Raw genomic sequence first — 18,460 nt, 5'->3', positions numbered from 1 at the left:
GAGACAGATTCTCGCCATGCCACCTGGTAGGAGCGACCTGTCAGGTAGGACGCAATCCAAGCGTGGGCCGCGCCGGAGATGCCCAACTCGGAGAGGGTGGAGAGGAGGATCTGATGGTTCACAGTATCAAAGGCAGCCGATAGGTCTAGAAGGATGAGAGCAGAGGAGAGAGAGTTAGCTTTAGCAGTGCGGAGCGCCTCCGTGACGCAGAGAAGAGCAGTCTCAGTTGAATGACTAGTCTTGAAACCTGACGGTCATTCTGAGAGAGATAGCAGGAGAGCTGGCCAAGGACGGCACGTTCAAGAGTTTTGGAGAGAAAAGAAAGAAGGGATAGTGGTCTGTAGTTGTTGACATCGGAGGGATCGAGTGTAGGTTTTTTCAGAAGGGGTGCAACTCTCGCTCTCTTGAAGACGGAAGGGACGTAGCCAGCGGTCAAGGATGAGTTGATGAGCGAGGTGAGGTAAGGGAGGAGGTCTCCGGAAATGGTCTGGAGAAGAGAGGAGGGGATAGGGTCAAGCGGGCAGGTTGTTGGGCGGCCGGCCGTCACAAGACGCGAGATTTCATCTGGAGAGAGGGGAGAAAGAGGTCAAAGCACAGGGTAGGGCAGTGTGAGCAGAACCAGCGGTGTCGTTTGACTTAGCAAACGAGGATCGGATGTCGTCGACCTTCTTTTCAAAATGGTTGACGAAGTCATCCGCAGAGAGGGAGGAGGGGGGGGGGGGGAGGAGGATTCAGGAGGGAGGAGAAGGTGGCAAAGAGCTTCCTAGGGTTAGAGGGAGATGCTTGGAATTTAGAGTGGTAGAAAGTGGCTTTAGCAGCAGAGACAGAAGAGGAAAATGTAGAGAGGAGGGAGTGAAAGGATGCCAGGTCCGCAGGGAGGCGAGTTTTCCTCCATTTCCGCTCGGCTGCCCGGAGCCCTGTTCTGTGAGCTCGCAATGAGTCGTCGAGCCACGGAGCAGGAGGGGAGGACCGAGCCGGCCTGGAGGATAGGGGACATAGAGAGTCAAAGGATGCAGAAAGGGAGGAGAGGAGGGTTGAGGAGGCAGAATCAGGAGATAGGTTGGAGAAGGTTTGAGCAGAGGGAAGAGATGATAGGATGGAAGAGCAGCTCCTAACACAGCTCCTAACACGAATCTGATCATTAATTATGAATAGGATTTATTTTGTTTGCATTGTTTATTGTAACCACAATATCAAAAAATTATTTAACACATACACGAGCAGATTAACTTTGTCAAAACATTTATTTATTAGAGACTATCAGAAAGAATGTCTGTACTTATTTATTTTGATTCAAAGCTACAAATGAGTGAGTCACTCAGCTTTATGCTGCAAAATAGCCTACTAAATAGACCAAGCCTAAAGTAATACATTCAATTGAGCGGCAGGTAGCCTAGTGGTTAGAGCGTTGGACTAGTAACCATTTCGGTTACTAGATCGAATCCCCGAGCTGACAAGGTAAAAATCTGTCGTTCTGCCCCTGAACAAGGCAGTTAACCCACTAAAGCTGAGGTTGTCAATGAATTTGCCAATGCACCATGTATTGCGCTTACTACAGATCAGGGATGGGCAACCCCAGTCCTCGAGGACTGGTGTCACACTTTACTCCATTTCTATCAAACACAGCTGATTAAACTAATTGCATTCTAAACTGAAGATCATCATTAGTTGATTATTGGAGTCAGGTGTGTTAGCTGGGGCAAAAGTGTGGCCCAGAGGACTGGAGTTGCCCATCCCTGCTACAGATGGACCTCCAAACCTACAGAGAGCTACTTAGAAACATTTCACCCCAAAAACATCTATTGGTATTTGTTCCATTAGTCTATTGTTGATAAAGCCCCACATTTTTTTTGCATGTTAGCAATCACGTTTAAGATATAACTTTCAAAAATACAGAAATACAGCCGGTATGATGCGTTTACCTCCCTCGTGACAGCGAGAAGAGAGAAATTACGTTTTAAAGTAAATTTCCTGCAATTCTACACATTTTGCCATGTGGGTGGAAAGAAGATTTAGCCATTTTTATAACTCATTTCATGCTATTCTAGTAATTTTGCCATGCGGTGGAGAGAAAAAATGGCAGTTTTACAGCTAATTTCCTGCAATTCTACACATTTTGCCATAGGGTTGAGGCAAATGTTTGCAGGTTTTAATATGCTAACTGATGGTCAGTGGGCCTCACCCCGGTCAGTAATTCGACCATGCTTACTACAAGTGTAGTTAGCTGGCCACTAGACTAACTTCTGATGCACAACCATATTTTCACATTTCACCTTGTGTATTCTATTATTCTAACTCTCAACAGTAAGTTGAGACCCCGACTGAGTTGGTCCACGGGCCTACAAAATGGTCTGCGGGCCCATCCCTGGTTTACATGAAGGGGAGGAGACTAGGTTAAAGAAGGATTTTCAAGCCTTGAGACATGGATTGTGTAGCTGTGCCATTGAGGTGTGGGCAAGATACAGATTGAAATGCCTTTTGAACAGGTTATGGTAGCGGTGTCAAGAACTGCAGCGCTGCTGGGTTTGTCGTGCTCAACCGTTTCCTGTGTGTATCAAGAAATGTCCACCACCCAAAGGATATCCAGCCAACTTGACATAAACTGTGGGAAGCATTGGCGTCAACATGGGCCAGCATCTCTGTGGAACGCTTTCGACACCTTGTAGAGGCCATGCCCCGACGAATTAAGGCTGTTCTGAGGGCAAAAGGTGGGGTGCAACTCAGTATTAGGAAGGTGTCCTTAATGTTTTGTGCACTCAGTGCACAATCTCTGAGCCATGTTTTACATATTGATATCACATGCATATTGCACTTTATTTTAGTGTTGAGTAATTGTTTTAATTTATGAAAATTCAACATGTTGGTACTCGTGATGGTGCTCTCTTCAGGCTTTATATGACTCATGATCCTACATGGAATCAGGAATAACAACGCAATTGTTACTACAGTATTTGTTAGCATTTCATTTTCCCGCTGTACCGAAACCGAACCGTGACCCCCGAAACAGCGATATGTACCAAACCGTGTGTTTTGGTGAACGTTACACCCCTGGTTCCCTGTAATAACTCTGTTTCCCTCCACAGACGTAGTATTCTTTGTCTACCTGTACCAGCGCTGGATCTACAGGGTGGATCCCAACCGGATGAACGAATTTGGCACCAGCGGAGCGGAACCCACTGGAGTGGACCCTAACAAGGACAGCACAGCACAGGGGGAGATCGCAGCCACTGGGGAGATCGCAGCCACTGGGGAGATCGCAGCCACTGGGGAGGTCGCAGCCACTGGGGAGGTCGCAGCCACTGGGGAGGTCGCAGCCACTGGGGAGGTCGCAGCCACTGGGGAGGTCGCAGCCACTGGGGAGGTCGCAGCCACTGGGGAGGTCGCAGCCATAACAGAAAAAGCAAAGGATGAGAAGAAGAACGATTAACCACGACCAACTTATCCGCCTTTCTCGCCCTCGCTCCTGGGGTGAAGAGGACCTGTGGAAACCAGGCAGAGTGAAATGTCATTTGCCAGAGAAAAGGAGTCGTTGTATTCTGTCATGGACACCGCTACAAATTTCAGTCTAACTCTCCCTCTTCTTTGTGTGGGGGATCTGCAGCGAATCGTAAATAATGTGGACTTCCTATTTTCTTTTCTTTTTAGTTCAAGTGAAGTAAAACAAATGTGATGTACTGTATTCTTTATATTTTGGGTAACAGTAATGATTTGGAGGCCAGGTTGTGAATGTGGGAGAACCAGTTGAGGGTGGAAAGTTGCAGTACATATCTCCGTATTTTCAGATCTTTGCGCTGTCTGTGGATTTCTTGTGATTTACTTTTTTATTTTTTATCATTCCATGTGTGAAAGCAATGTGTCATGGCGGGAAAATTGGTGAGTAGTGCTGGAGGAATCTGGAAGGGTCCAGAGCCAAGTGTGACGTGAAGGGAGCCAAGATGGACGACCTGTCCAACACTACCCAGGAAAGACAGTCTACCCTCCATTTTAAACAAATGGTCGATGTTCCAAACTTGAACAACAACAAAAAACCAGCCTTGTAGGTATTAATAGAAATATATTAATATTATTAATGATGGCTTGATTTCTGTTTTTCAGTCACTTGAATTTATTTTGTATGTTCTGAAACTACAGAATCTCGGGTTGTAATGTTAATAATACTGATGTCAAAATGTCTAGTAATAGCTGATTTAAGTATTTTTGCCTGGACTTATGATTTTTCAGTTCTACTACATTCACACTCCAAGCAGGACCACCTTGACATACACTTGAGTCTACAAAACATTAAGAACACCTAAGACATCAACGCCCTCAGAATAGCCTCAATTCGTCTGGGCATGGATACTACAAGGTGTCGAAAGCATTCAACAAGGGTGCTGACTCCAATGCATCCCGCAGTTGTCCCGCAATCCATGGCAAGGCTTAAAAATCCTTGAACGGTTATCAAAACGTCATGCCAGGGTAAGCCTACGCTATACATCAGCCCTTTTTCGCCCCAATTTCGATCTTGTCTCATCGTTGCAACTCCCCAACGGGCTCGGTAGAGGCGAAGGTCGAGTCATGCGTCGTCCGAAATAAGGCCCGCCAAACCGCACTTAACACCTGCACCAATGTATTGGAGGAAACACTGTTCAACTGACGACCAGCGTCAGCCTGCAGGCGACAAGGAGTCGCTCGAGCACAATGAGCCAAGTAAAGCCCCCCCGCCAAACTAGAGGTCGACTGATAATTAGAGGCATGGTGGATTAATTAGGGGCCGATTTCAAGTTTTCATAACAATCGGTAATCGGCATTTTTGGACACCGATTATGGCCGATTACATTGCAATCCACGAGGAGACTGAGTGGCAGGCTGACCACATGTTACGCGAGTGTGGCTGCAAGGAGCCAAGGTAAGTTGCTAGCTAGTATTGCACTTATATTATGAAAAACAATCAATCTTAACATAATCACTAGTTAACTACACATGGTTGATGATATTATTAGGTTAACTAGCTTGACCTGCGTTGCATATAATCAATGCGGTGCCTGTTAATTTATCATCGAATCACAGCCTACTTCAACTTCGCCAAACAAGTGATGATTTAACGAAAGCTCATTCACAAAAAAAGCACAATCGTTGCACAAATGTACCTAACCATAGACATCAATGCCTTTCTTAAAATCAATACACAGAAGTATACATTTTTTTAAACCTGCATATTTAGTTAAAAGAAATGCATGTTAGCAGGCAATATTAACTAGAGAAATTATCACTTCTCGAGTTCAGTGCAAGCAGAGTCAGGGCATATGCAGCCGTTTGGGCCGCCTGGCTCGTTGCAAACTGTGTGAAGACCATTTCTTCCTAACAGACCGTAAATAATTTGCCAGAATTTTACATAATTATGATGTAACATTGAAGGTTGTGCAATGCAACAGCAATATTTAGACTTAGGGATGCCACCCGTTCTATAAAATACAGAACGGTTCCGTATTGCACTGAAAGAATAAAAGTTTTGTTTTTGAAATTATAGTTTCCGGATTTGACCATATTAATGACCAAGGGCTCATATTTCTGTGTGTTTATTATATTACAATTAAGTCTATGATTTGATAGAGCACTCTGACTGAGCGGTGGTAGGCAGCAGCAGGCTCGTAAGCATTTATTCAAACAGCACTTTACTGCATTTGCCAGCAGCTCTTAGCAACGCTTGATGCACAGCACTGTTTATGACTTCAAGCCTATTAACTCCCGAGATTAGGCTAGCAATACTAAAGTGCCTATAAGAACATCCAATAGTCAAAGGTATATGAAATTCAAATGGTATAGAGAGAAATAGTCGACGCATCATAATTCCTATAATAATGATAACCTAAAACGTCTTAACTGGGAATATTGAAGACTCAAGGTAAAAAGGCTTTCATATGGTCTCGTTCTGAGCAAGGAACTTAAACATAAACTTTTTTTACATGGCACATATTGCCCTTTTACTTTCTTCTCCAACGCTGTCTTTTTGCATTATTTAAACTAAATTGAACATGTTTCATTATTTATTTGAGACTAAATTGATTTTATTTGTGTTAAAATAAGTGTTAATTGTTCATTCAATATTGTTGTAATTGTCATAATTACATATAAAAATCGGACAATTAATTGGAATCTGCTTTTTTGGTCCTCCAATAATCGGTATCAGCGTTGAAAAATCATAATTGGTCGACCTTTAGGCCAAACCCTCCCCTAACCCGGACAACGCTGAGCTAATTGTGCGCCGCCCTGTGGGACTCCTGGTCACGGACAGTTGTGACACAGCCTGGGATCTAACCCGGGTCTGTAGTGATGCCTCAAGCACTGCTAAGCAGTGCCTTAGACCGCTGCGCCACTCGGGAGGCCACCCAACCCTTATTTTAAGTGTTTCTAAAATCTTCTATGGGAAAAATTAATGGTCGAAAAACAATTGGAACCATTTCCCTGTTTGCCCGCCAGGTTTTATGGGTATTATGGCTCAAACTGTGGTACTCTATTTAAGATTTTTTTTCATTAACCTAGCACCATTAAAGGGGCAATCTCCAGGCAACAAATATGCAGGGCCACTGTCTTTGGTAAACAGCTGAGGGATGGGGCTGGAGAAATGTAACCACTCAAGTTCAAAGACAGGGCTATGGATGCAGACTCCATGAGCTTAAAATTATGGTTTTAACCATGTTTTGAGGCTATACAGAGTTTGTTTATAAGTACATTGTTTACAGCGTAAAACACGCTTATTTTGGGTTCTGATGGTGAATGACAGTTAAACTAAACCCATGAGACTAATTATATTCTTCAAGAATCAATGGGTATATAAACTTAGCAAAAAAAGAAACGTCCCTTTTTCAGGACCCTGTCTTTCAAAGATAATTCATAAAAATCTAAAATAACTTCACAGATCTTCATTGTAAAGGGTTTAAACACTGTTTCCCATGCTTGTTCAATGAACCATAAACAATTAATGTACATGCACCTGTGGAACGGTCGTTAAGACACTAACAGCTTACAGACGGTAGGCAATTAAGGTCACAGTTATGGAAACTTAGGACACTGAAGAGGCCTTTCTACTGACTCTGAAAAACACCAAAAGAATGATTACCAGTGTCCCTGCTCATCTAAGTGAACGTGCCTTAGGCATGCTGCAAGGAGGCAGGAGGACTGCAGATGTGGCCAGGGCAATAAATTGCAATGTCCGTACTGTGAGACGCCTAAGACAGCGCTACAGGGAGACAGGATGGACAGCTGATCGTCCTCGCAGTGGCAGACCACATGTAACAACACCTGCACAGGATCAGTACATCCGAACATCACATCTGCGGGACAGATACAGGATGGCAACAACAACTGCCCGAGTTACACCAGGAACACACAATCCCTCCATCAGTGCTCAGACTGTCCCTAATAGGCTGAGAGAGGCTGGACTGAGGGCTTGTAGGCCTGTTGTAAGGCAGGTCCTCACCAGACATCACTGGCAACAACGTCGCCTATGGGCACAAACCCACCGTCGCTGGACAAGACAGGACTGTGTGTTACAGGGAAGTACATCCTCCTCCCTCATGTGGTACCCTTTCTGCAGGCTCATCCTGACATGACCCTCCAGCATGACAATGCCACCAGCCATACTGCTTGTTCTGTCTGTGATTTCCTGCAAGACAGGAATGTCAGTGTTCTGCCATGGCCAGCGAAGAGCCCGGATCTCACCAGATACTGACTGTTACTTTTGATTTTGACCCCCCTTTGTTCAGGGACACATTATTCCATTTCTGTTAGTCACATGTCTGTGGAACTTGTTCAGTTTGTCTCAGTTGCTGAAGCTTGTTATGTTCATACAAATATTTATACATGTTAAGTTTGCTGAAAATAAACGCAGTTGACAGTGAGAGGACGTTTCTTTTTTTGCTGAGTTTATTTATAATTAAGTTAAACATCCAAAAAAGGGATGCACCAATTACAGATTGCAACAAAACATGTAGTCAGTCTTTTGTGATAATATTACAGAAAACCACTACCGAGACAGATAAAATTTGACTTATCCTGAGATATGGCTCATGAGAGATCATAAAGATGCTAGTTTTAAGCTTATCGTCAGTTAACATAGACACTCCACTGTCCCTAGCAGAACTGGACACACACACACACGCTTCTGATCAGCGTTGTGAAGCCACTGTGCATCAGTGTCAAAACAAAAGTATACTGAACAAAAATAAAAATGCAAAAATTAAATATTTTACTGAGTTACAGTTCATATAAGGAAATAGAAATAAGTCAATTGAAATGAATTCATTAGGCCCTAATCTATGGATTTCACAAGACTGGGCAAGGGTGCAGCCATGGGTGGGCCTGGGAGGGCATAGGCCCACCCACTGGGGAGCCAGTCCAAATCAATCAGATTGAGTTTTTTTACAGGCAGAAATACTCATCAGCACCCCCCCCCCCCCCCCCCCCCCCCCCCCTCTGATGATCCCGCAGGTGAAGAAGCCAGATGTGGAAGTCATGGGCTGGCGTGGTTACACGTGGTCTGCGGTTGTGAGGCCCGTTGGACGCACTGCCAATATCTCTAAAACGATGTTCGAGGCAGCATATGGTAGAGAAATTACCATAAAATTATCTGGCAACTGCTCTGGTGGACATTCCTGCAGTCAGCATACCAATTGCACAAAACATCTGTGGCATTGTGCTGTGAGATAAAACTGCACATTTTAAAGTGGCCTTTTATTGTCCCCAGCACAAGGTGCGCCTGTGTAATGACCATGCTGTTTAATCAGTTGTGGGAAAAGTACTCAATAGTCATACTTGAGTAAAAGTAAAGATACCTTAATTGAAAATGACTCCAGTGAAAGTCATCCAATAAAATACTACTTGAGTAAAAGTCTAAAAGTATGTGGTTTTAAATATAAAGTAAATGTAATTTCTAAAATATACTTAAGTATTAAAAGTTAAAGTATCAATAATTTCAAATTCCTTATATTAAAGAAACCAGATGGAAACATTTTCTTGTTTTTATTTTATTTACAGATAGCTAGGGGCATACTCCAACACTCAGACATCATTTACAAACTAAACATGTGTTTTTAGTGAGTCCGTCAGATCAGAGGCAGTAGATATGACCAGGGATGTGTTTGAATTGGTCCATTTTCCTGTGCTGCTAAGCATTACACATGTAACGAGTACTTTTGGGTGTCAGGGAAAATGTATGGAGTAAAAAGTAGTCAAAAAAATAAATTGTAAAGTACAGATATCCCAAAAAACGACTGAAGTAGTACTTTAAAGTGTTTTTACTTTAGTACTACATGGGCGGAAATCCCGGGGGGGACACGACCCCCCCATCCTGGGAAAAATATAATTTGTCCCCCCCAATATATCACTGGAAACATAACTGTAATTTCAATAATATTAATAATATGCAGTGAAAGCACTTGTGCTGATTATAGACACTTAATAGCGCGTTTTTAAGTTTCAAAAGATTGCGAATTCCCTGCCCTTTGCTTCACAATGGTTTGATCCACTGCTAGTGGCACATGATGCAGGTACTGTGGGAATTTGACAGTTGGTGGCTGTCCTCCAGTAAGTAGTTCAAACAAAGGATATATTAGACATTTCTTTACTTCTACCACTCAATATAATACACATTTTTAACCGTCACCAGTCTTCATTTTCGCTGCATTAAATTACAGGTCACTCTTTATGTTAGCTAGCGGTTAGCTGATTGCTAGGTAGCTACAGTAACATCAACAAGTGTTTGCAGCTATTTGAATTTGAGGCAATGAGAGAAGCTAGCAATGCAATGTAGTGTTCCTTAGCTGGCAAGGTAACAGGGGGTTCGTGACTACCGTCTGAAAGGCACCCAATGCACGTAACTAACGTGAGGTTAATCCAGTCAATCGCACCATAGCGATGTTTTATGTTGGCAGGGTTCACACACACTATAGCTGAATTTGCAGAGCTAGCGAGCAAACTAAAGCAAACGTTAACTATCAAGCTAGCTAGTACCTATTCCATTTATGTGGCGTCTTCAAAGATGGAATCTTTACTATCGTCAGTTTATTCCAAGATCAGCATGCAGCTGTAGTGCTTCGAAGTCCCTGTGATAAGGTTAGTGATAAACTGAACTCCAAACTAAACAGAACTACACTCTCTTATACCATTGTCTTAAATATCTTTAATGGTCTCGTTGCAAAAGCTAAATTGTCGCTAGGGTACTTTGAACCACCTGTGTGCCGATCTTGGAGTAAACTGACGATAGCAAAGATTATATAGCAAACACCACAGAAACGGAATTTGGTGCTCGCTAGCTCTGCAAATTAAGCTATTGTTGGAAGCCAGCCAATATAAAACATACTATATTAAAATTACAAAAGGTTGCAGCATACGTTGTGTAAATGGTGAACTCATACAGCTGTCAACCCTTGTCACTGCAATCAATTTCACATTTGCTAGCTGACTAGCTAGCTACCTTATAGATCGAAGCCCATCTAGAATGATAGAAGATGATAGAAGCCCATCTCCTACTGTAAATATCATGCATACTGTGTGTGTGTGTGTGTAGCCAGCCAGCCAGCCAGGTAGAAAAATGGCGGACATCAGTATTTTTCAGTACACCAAAACGCAAAGTAAGAACCCAGGTAGCCTAATATCTCAAAGACTAGTTGATAAAATGTTCATAAGAAAGAAGTGAAATGGAAATGTTTCACAATGATGTAATTTGGCAGAGCAGGCAACAGATGGCACACAGACCGCAGAGCTGGGGACAGATGGGCAGGGACAGACTGGCAGAGACAGGGAGTGGAGTCTCAGGTAAGTTTGAGTCTTTGTTTGGCAACATTATGAAAGGTTCTTTCTTTTTTTGACTTGTAAAATAGGGACATAATTGGAAAATGTTTGAAAAATTCCCCCACTCTCAACTTAAACTGGTGACTGAACTAAGATTTGTTTAAGGCAATGGTATTGCTGTTGTGATTTAATTGTGTAGTTTTGGGTACCGGTAGTTAGGAGTACGGCAAACACCTTATTTATTTTCTAGGAGACAGACTGAGTCAGTGAGGGTGGTGAAAGGGAAAGAGCCAGGGTGAGCGACTTCAGAGGACAGTGTCACAGCCACGGCAGGACCAGGTGTCAACCTTGACGCCAGCTGCACCAGTATAGGGGACAGTGGCACAGCATTGTCCAGTTACCCCAGTGATGGTACAAAACCATATCAGCCACACCCACAATTTATAGAACCACAAACTCTTGCCAACAGAGTGTTGACGTTTCAAGAGAGATGGTTTCGCGATTTCCCCTGGCTACATTATAATCCATCAATAAAAGGAGTGTTGGGTTTTCACTGTAGCAAGGGTTTTCAAGCCAGCCATTTTTTGGCCAAAGATCTGATGCTGTCTTCATAAGTGCAGGATTGAGGAACTGGAGAAAAGCCATTGAAAAATTCACAGCACATCAAAGGACCTCCACCCCCTCTATATTATATGTAAAGTTACTGGAATCCTTGTGCTGCTGAATACCTTCATTACACTTTTTATTTCACGGACCCCTTGCAATTACACCAGGGACTCCTAGGGGTCCACGGACCCCTGTTTGAGAACCCCTGGTGTATAGTATGATATTTGTTATTTGTTTTGTAGTTTTCAGTACATGACAGTACACTTACTAATTATTTATTTTATTTAAAATTGCATACTTTGTGTGACATACTTGTCCATAGCTGTTGTTTGAAGAGTTGAGAGACTGACTGAACATTAACTAAGTATTTCTGAAGGATATTTTGGTTGATTTGAGTTATTCATTGAAGTAGTTCTCTCGCTTTTAGAACTATACTTATTCTGAGCGTTTTGTTCTTGTAGAGATGTTGTAATTGTCACGCCCTGACCTTAGTTATCTTTGTTTTCTTTATTATTTGGTTAGGTCAGGGTGTGACAAGGGTGGTTTGTTTAGTTTTTGTATTGTCTAGGGGTCAGCACTAGTCAGCTTCACGTTCATTTTGTTATTTTGTTAGTTTGTTTAAGTGTTCTTCGTTTATTAAAAGAAGAATGTATTCAAATTACGCTGGGCCTTGGTCTCCCCGTTACGACGAACGTGACAGTAATAGACTCAAACCAGTGGCACATATTTAATGACTATAAAATTAATCAGAAAAAGTTAAATAAAAAGGTCAGTTCAATACGGAGACCAACTTTGTGATGGTTCTCAATGGAGATTCTTTGTTCAGCCCTCAACAGATTGAGGGCTGAAGAGAGATTACCAAAACCAACAGGCACTGCAGTACTCAAGAGGGGAGGCCATCCATTTAGCTAATCAATTAATTTGATATCCATTTTTTTGGTGAGGGCAGTTTATTCAAATGTTTACTTTAGGTCAGCGTCTTGAAGCCACTGTACATTATTCAGTGAATCCCAAACAGTGGTGTAAAGTACTTATGTAAAAATACTTGAAAGTACTACTTAAGTAGTTTTTTGGGGGTATCTGTACTTTACTTTACTATTTATATTTATGACAATTGGGTACTTTTTCAACCACTGATCCCAAACCAGCCCCTCGCTCGGAGGTGCCCTCCGTTGTCACGTGTTGCTGACGAAAATCAGAGGATGACTTCATGAGTGGCAAGAGGATCAATAAACCCCTCAACTTCAGGCCACACCCGTGAATGATGCAATTCATTTTCCATATTTAAATAATAGAACAAGCATGAAATTCAAATGAACGAATTCCCCCTGTCGTTTTTACACTATCTACACTTCAGTAACAGTTAAACATTTCATTTGGGATGTATTTTGTTTCATGTGTCATGCCTCAATCAGACACAAACATAATAAACAGGGCTCATAATTAGACACGCCTCTTCCTTCTTTTGTACGAAAACTCCAAACATAACGCAGTGCATGTTGGGATGCCACTTGGCTCTGGAGCTGGCAGCCTTGCTGGCAGCCTTGCTGGCTTGGTCAAAGTGGCTATACGAGAGTCTAATTAGCCCCATACACCCTCGATAATGTTCACTCCCTCCGCATATGGCTGAGGTGTGTGTGAACGCGCAAATGGAGGTGTGAGGATAAGGGAATGATTTTGGATTCAGCCACAAAGTCAAAAATAAAGTACATTCAAGTGTGAGTCTCAACAGCACTGTTCTCACAGACTTCCTGCTTATTTCAGTCATTAATGAACAACATTTACTGGGAACATACAGTTGAAGTCAGAAGTTTACATAGACTTAGGTTGGAGTCATTAAAACTCGTTTTTCAACAACTCCACATGTCTTGTTAAAAAACTATAGTTTTGGCAAGTCGGATAGGACATCTACTTTGTGGATGACAAGTAATTTTTCCAACAATTGTTTACAGACAGATTATTTCACTTATAATTCACTGTATCACAATTCCGGTGGGACATAAGTTTACATACACTAAGTTGACTGTGCCTTTAAACAGCTTGGAAAATTCCAGAAAATGATGTCATGGCTTTAGAAGCTTCTGATAGGCAAACTGACATAATTTGAGTCAATTGGAGGTGCACCTGTGGATGTATTTCAAGGCCTACCTTCAAACTCAGTGCCTCTTTGCTTGACATCATGGGGATATCAAAAGAAATCAGCCAAGACCTCAGAAAAAAAATTGTAGACCTCCACAATTCTGGTTCATCCTTGGGAGCAATTTCCAAACGCCTGAAGGTACCACGTTCATCTGTACAAACAATAATATGCAAGTATAAACACCATGGGACCACGCAGGCGTCATACCGCTCAGGAAGGAGACGCGTTCTGTCTCCTAGAGATGAACGTACTTTGGTGCGAAAAGTGCAAATCAATTCCAGAACAACAGCAAAGGACCTTGTGAAGATGCTGGAGGAAACGGGTACAAAAGTATCTATATCCACAGTAAAACAAGTCCTATATCGACATAACCTGACAGGCCGCTCAGCAAGGAAGAAGCCACTGCTCCAAAACCGCCATGAAAAAGCCAGACTACAGTTTGTAACTGCACATGGGGACAAAGATCGGACTTTTTGGAGAAATATCCTCTGGTTTGATGAAACAAAAATGGAACTGTTTGGCCATAAAGACCATCGTTATGTTTGGAGGAAAAAGGGGGAGGCTTGCAAGCCGAAGAACACCATCCCAAACATGAAGCACGGGGGTGGCAGCATCATGTTGTGGGGGTGCTTTGCTGCAGAAGGGACTGGTGCCCTTCACAAAATAGATGGCATCACGAGGAAGGAAAATTGTGGTTATATTGAAGCAACATCTCAAGACATCAGTCAGGAAGTTAAAGCTTGGTCGCAAATGGGTCTTCCAAATGGACAATGACCCCAAGCATACATCCAAAATTGTGGCAAAATGGCTTAACTTCTCTAGGATAGGGGGCAGCATTTTCACGTTTGAATGAAAAGCATACCCAAATTCAACTGCCAGCTACTCATCCCCAGAAGGTAAGATATGCATATTGTTAGTAGATTTGGATAGAAAACACTGAAGTTTCTAAAACTGTCTGAATCATGTCTGTGAGTATAACAGAACCTATTTAGCAGGCGAAACCCCGAGGACAAACCATTCAGATTTTTGTTTTGAGGTCACTCTCTTTTCAATGGATTTTCATTGGGAATACAGATTTCTAATTGACCTTCTTGCAGTTCCTACCGCTTCCACTGGATATCAACAGTCTTTAGAAATTGGTTGAGGGTTTTTCCTTTGTGTAATGAAGAAGTACGGCCATTTTGAATCAGGGTCACTTGTTGTGTACTGTTTGTTAGAGGCGCATGACCAGAAAGCTAGCTACAGTTTGTTTTAATCCTGTATTGAACACAGATCATCCCGTCTTCAATTTTATCGATTATTTACGTTAAATACCTAAAGTTGTATTACAAAAGTAGTTTGAAATGTTTTGGCAAAGTTTACAGGTAACTTTTGAGATTTTGTAGTCACGTTTCACAAGTTGGAAGTGTTTTTCTGGATCAAACGCGCCAAATAAATTGACATTTTGGATATATATCGACGGAATTAATCGAACAAAAGGACCATTTGTGATGTTTATGGGACATGTTGGAGTGCCAACAACAGAAGCTCGTCAAAGGTACGGCATGAATTATATTTTTATTTCTGCGTTTTGTGTCGCGCCTGCAGGGTTGAAATATGCTTCTCTCTGTTTACTATGGTGCTATCCTCCGATAATAGCATCGTTTGCTTTCGCCGAAAAGACTATTTGAATTCTGACATGTTGGCTGGATTCACAACCAGTGTAGCATTAATTTGGTATCTTTCATGTGTGATTTAATAAAAGTTAGATTTTTTTAGTAATTTATTTGAATATGACGCTCTGCATTTTCTCTGGCTTTTGGCCAAGTGAGACAGTAGCGTCCCGCCTAAACTCAGATTTTTGGATATAAATATGAACTTTACCCAACAAAACATACATGTATTGTGTAACATGAAGTCCTATGAGTGTCATCTGATGAAGATCATCAAAGGTTAGTGATTAATTTTATCTATTTCTGCTTTTTGTTACTCCTCTCTTTGGCTGGAAAAATGGCTGTGTTTTTCTGTGGCTATGTACTGACCTAACATAATCGTTTGGTGTGCTTTCGCCGTAAATCCTTTTTGAAATCAGACATGTTGGCTGGATTCACAACAAGTGTAGCTTTAATTTGGTGTCTTTCATGTGTGATTTCATGAAAGTTTGATTTTTATAGTAATTTATTTGAATTTGGCGCTCTGCATTTTTACTGGCTTTTGGTAAAGTGGGACGTTAGCGTCCCACATATCCCAGAGAAGTTAAGGACAACAAAGTCAAGGTATTGGAGTGGCCATCACAAAGCCCTGACCTCAATCCCATAGAACATTTGTGGGCAGAACCGAAAAAGCGTGTGCGAGCAAGGAGGCAGACGAACTTTACTCAGTTACATGAGCTTTGTCAGGAGGAATGGGCCAAGATTCACCCAACTTATTGTGGGAAGCTTGTGGAAGGCTACCTGAAACGTTTGACCCAAGTAAAACAATTTAAAGGCAATGCTATCAAATACTAATTGAGTGTATGTAAACTTCTGACCCACTGGGAATGTGATGAAAGAAATAAAAGCTGAAATAAATCATACTCTCTACTATTATTCTGACATTTCACATTCTTAAAATAAAGTGGTGATCCTAACTGACCTAAGACAGGGAATTTTTACGAGGATTAAATGTCAGGAATTGTGAAACTGAGTTTAAATGTATTTGGCTAAGGTTTATGTAAACGTCTGACCTCAACTGTACATTAGTAACATTCTTCAAATCCCAAACAAGAATCAACCAGCCTCCTCCTAGAGTCAGACAGAGGCCAAGCACAAGTCACACAGCATAACAAAAATAACTACCTACTGACTGACCCATTTCCTGGAGACCCAAAAGCAGACATAACTGTCTGAATGCCTCTGACTGGAAAAAAGGGGATTTAAGTACAGAACAGTAGGAGACTCTACGACCTTTGGCTGCAGTGGCTACATTTTGAAATATGTCGGTGGTAGTCTGTGACCGCCCACAGAATTCTCCCACATCCTGAGGCATTGGAAATGTTCTTTTGAATCACAATTAAATCCATCTGTCTCGCACACATAAGCAAACCCAGTCTCAGACAGTGTGTTGGAAAATACTTTCCACAGTTAGTTATAGTACAAGCGCTCACACGCACACACATTTCAAGACGTTGCATCAACAGACAAGCAGGATGGATACAGTCTGCTGAAGATTAAGTGATCTAATCATTAGCCCTCAGGCACTCTGAACTGTGCTTACAGACAGTGATAACCTCACGTCTTTGTGATCAACTACCTACAGTTTCCACCCTATAGAGCAACTCACTTGTGTCCGTTGCAGCAGATGTCATACTGAGGGCCGTATGTCTCCTCTCCATAGTGGCAGGTAGCCTAGTGGTTAGAGCATTGGACTAGTAACTGAAAGGTTGCTAGATCGAATCCCCGAGCTGACAAGGTAAAAATATGTTGTTCTGCCCCCGAACAAGGCAGTTAACCGACTGTTCCTAGGTCGTCATTGAAAATAAGAATTTGTTCTTAACTGACTTGCCTAGTTAAATAAAGGTTAAAAAAAATAAAAAAATAGCCGTGTTTGACTGGATTGTTGATATGAATGAGTGATCCACACACCATGTCATGGGATGGCAGATACAACTGTGCAAGGTCTGGTTACACCACAGCACCCCTTGGTCCTCTACACCACAGGTGTCAAACTCATTCCACGGGGGGCCGAGTGTCTGCGGGTTTTCGCTCCTCCCTTGTACTTGATTGATGAATTAACATCACTAATTAGTTAGGAACTCCCCACACCTGGTTGTCTAGGGCTTTATTGAAAGGAAAAACCAAAAACCTGCAGACACTAGGCCCTCCGTGGAATGAGTTTGACACCCCTGCTCTACACCATACGGCAGGGTTCCCTAACTGGTGGCCCGCGGCCCGAATTTGGCCTCTGGGTGGTTTTATTTGGCCCCCATGTTTTTTTTTGTTTTCATTGTTGGACACCAGGATATCAGCCCCTAGTCATTTTCATTTTGGATATCTGTTCCCAAGTATTTCCAAGCATAATAGAGAGATGTGATTATACACAAAAGCAAGGTTTGACATTTTTATGTTTTAATCAAATATCTGTTTGGGCTTCTTGCAGCCAATTTGCAGTCTACAAATGATTTGCAATTATGTTCTGGCCCCCCGACCATACGCTCAAGAACAAAATCAGCCCGCGGTTGAATCTAGCTGATGATCCCTGCCATACGGAGTTGTAGCGCGGCACTGGGAGAGAGACACACGCCAGTCAGCAGGGTGTCAACACACACACAGCATGAATAATAGACATACAGACAACTTTTATGCACTCACAAACCTTAGCATGCACATACACAATTACACAAGAAAGTTCACATGCTATAAAAGAGAGTAACTTTCTTACCAGGGGACCTGTGTACATATCCTCTACCAACAGAGTGTGAAGCGATAGAAAAGACACCGAAAAAGAGCTCTAGTTGTTTGTCGTCTGACACACACTCACACGAAAGAGAAGCTACTCCACTGTTAACTGGTTGCAGGTTGGGGCTTACAGTACTAACTGTGCAGCTGAAAATGACAATACAGTAACAACTATTGATCATTTGTGTAAGGACTGTTTTCACTTTTTCTTTTAAGCCGCAGTTCCACGGTGCGCACTTGCCACACTCAGGAATAGCCTAGCTTGTAAAAACTAAATTTGTTTGAGTCCAAAGTCTGTGTTTACATGTTCATGAAATAAAAGGGTCATTGATGGCAAGTCAACATTGCTTATTATTTGTCTGAAAAAGTAAAAATATACTGTTACTTTAAAGGCAAATAATATGACTGGTAAATACCTAGAATATTTCTGAGTGGTAAAGGGAGTAGAGGGAGAAGTAAATAGGCCTACGGTCTCAGTCAAGCATACCACCATGTACTCTCAGGGGTTTAAATGTGTATCATACAACTC

At 42.2% G+C, this 18,460-nt stretch overlaps 1 protein-coding gene and 1 long non-coding RNA gene across 2 annotated transcripts in view; one reads left to right on the top strand and one right to left on the bottom strand.

Moving 5' to 3' along the window:
* Positions 1 to 4,206, top strand: part of LOC120018410 (cleft lip and palate transmembrane protein 1 homolog) — a 29,086-nt gene extending 24,880 nt beyond the window's left edge. Inside the window, exon 15 of the mRNA XM_038961592.1 lies at positions 3,084 to 4,206. Within this exon, the coding sequence (XP_038817520.1) occupies positions 3,084 to 3,427 (344 nt within the window). The 3' untranslated portion in view covers positions 3,428 to 4,206. The remainder of the gene's footprint in view (positions 1 to 3,083) is intronic.
* LOC120018411 lies at positions 515 to 18,189 on the bottom strand. The gene is made up of 3 exons (XR_005472216.1): positions 17,915 to 18,189; positions 3,104 to 3,371; positions 515 to 564 (listed from the first exon to the last, which is right to left on the bottom strand). It is a non-coding gene; the product is annotated as an uncharacterized LOC120018411 (long non-coding RNA).
* Positions 18,190 to 18,460: the final 271 nt, after the last annotated feature.

The sequence above is a fragment of the Salvelinus namaycush genome, chromosome 23 (assembly GCF_016432855.1).
Source record: "Salvelinus namaycush isolate Seneca chromosome 23, SaNama_1.0, whole genome shotgun sequence".
NCBI lineage: Eukaryota > Metazoa > Chordata > Actinopteri > Salmoniformes > Salmonidae > Salvelinus > Salvelinus namaycush.
Note: the sequence above shows the minus strand (reverse complement) of the source record. Positions and strands in the feature narration are given on the sequence as shown.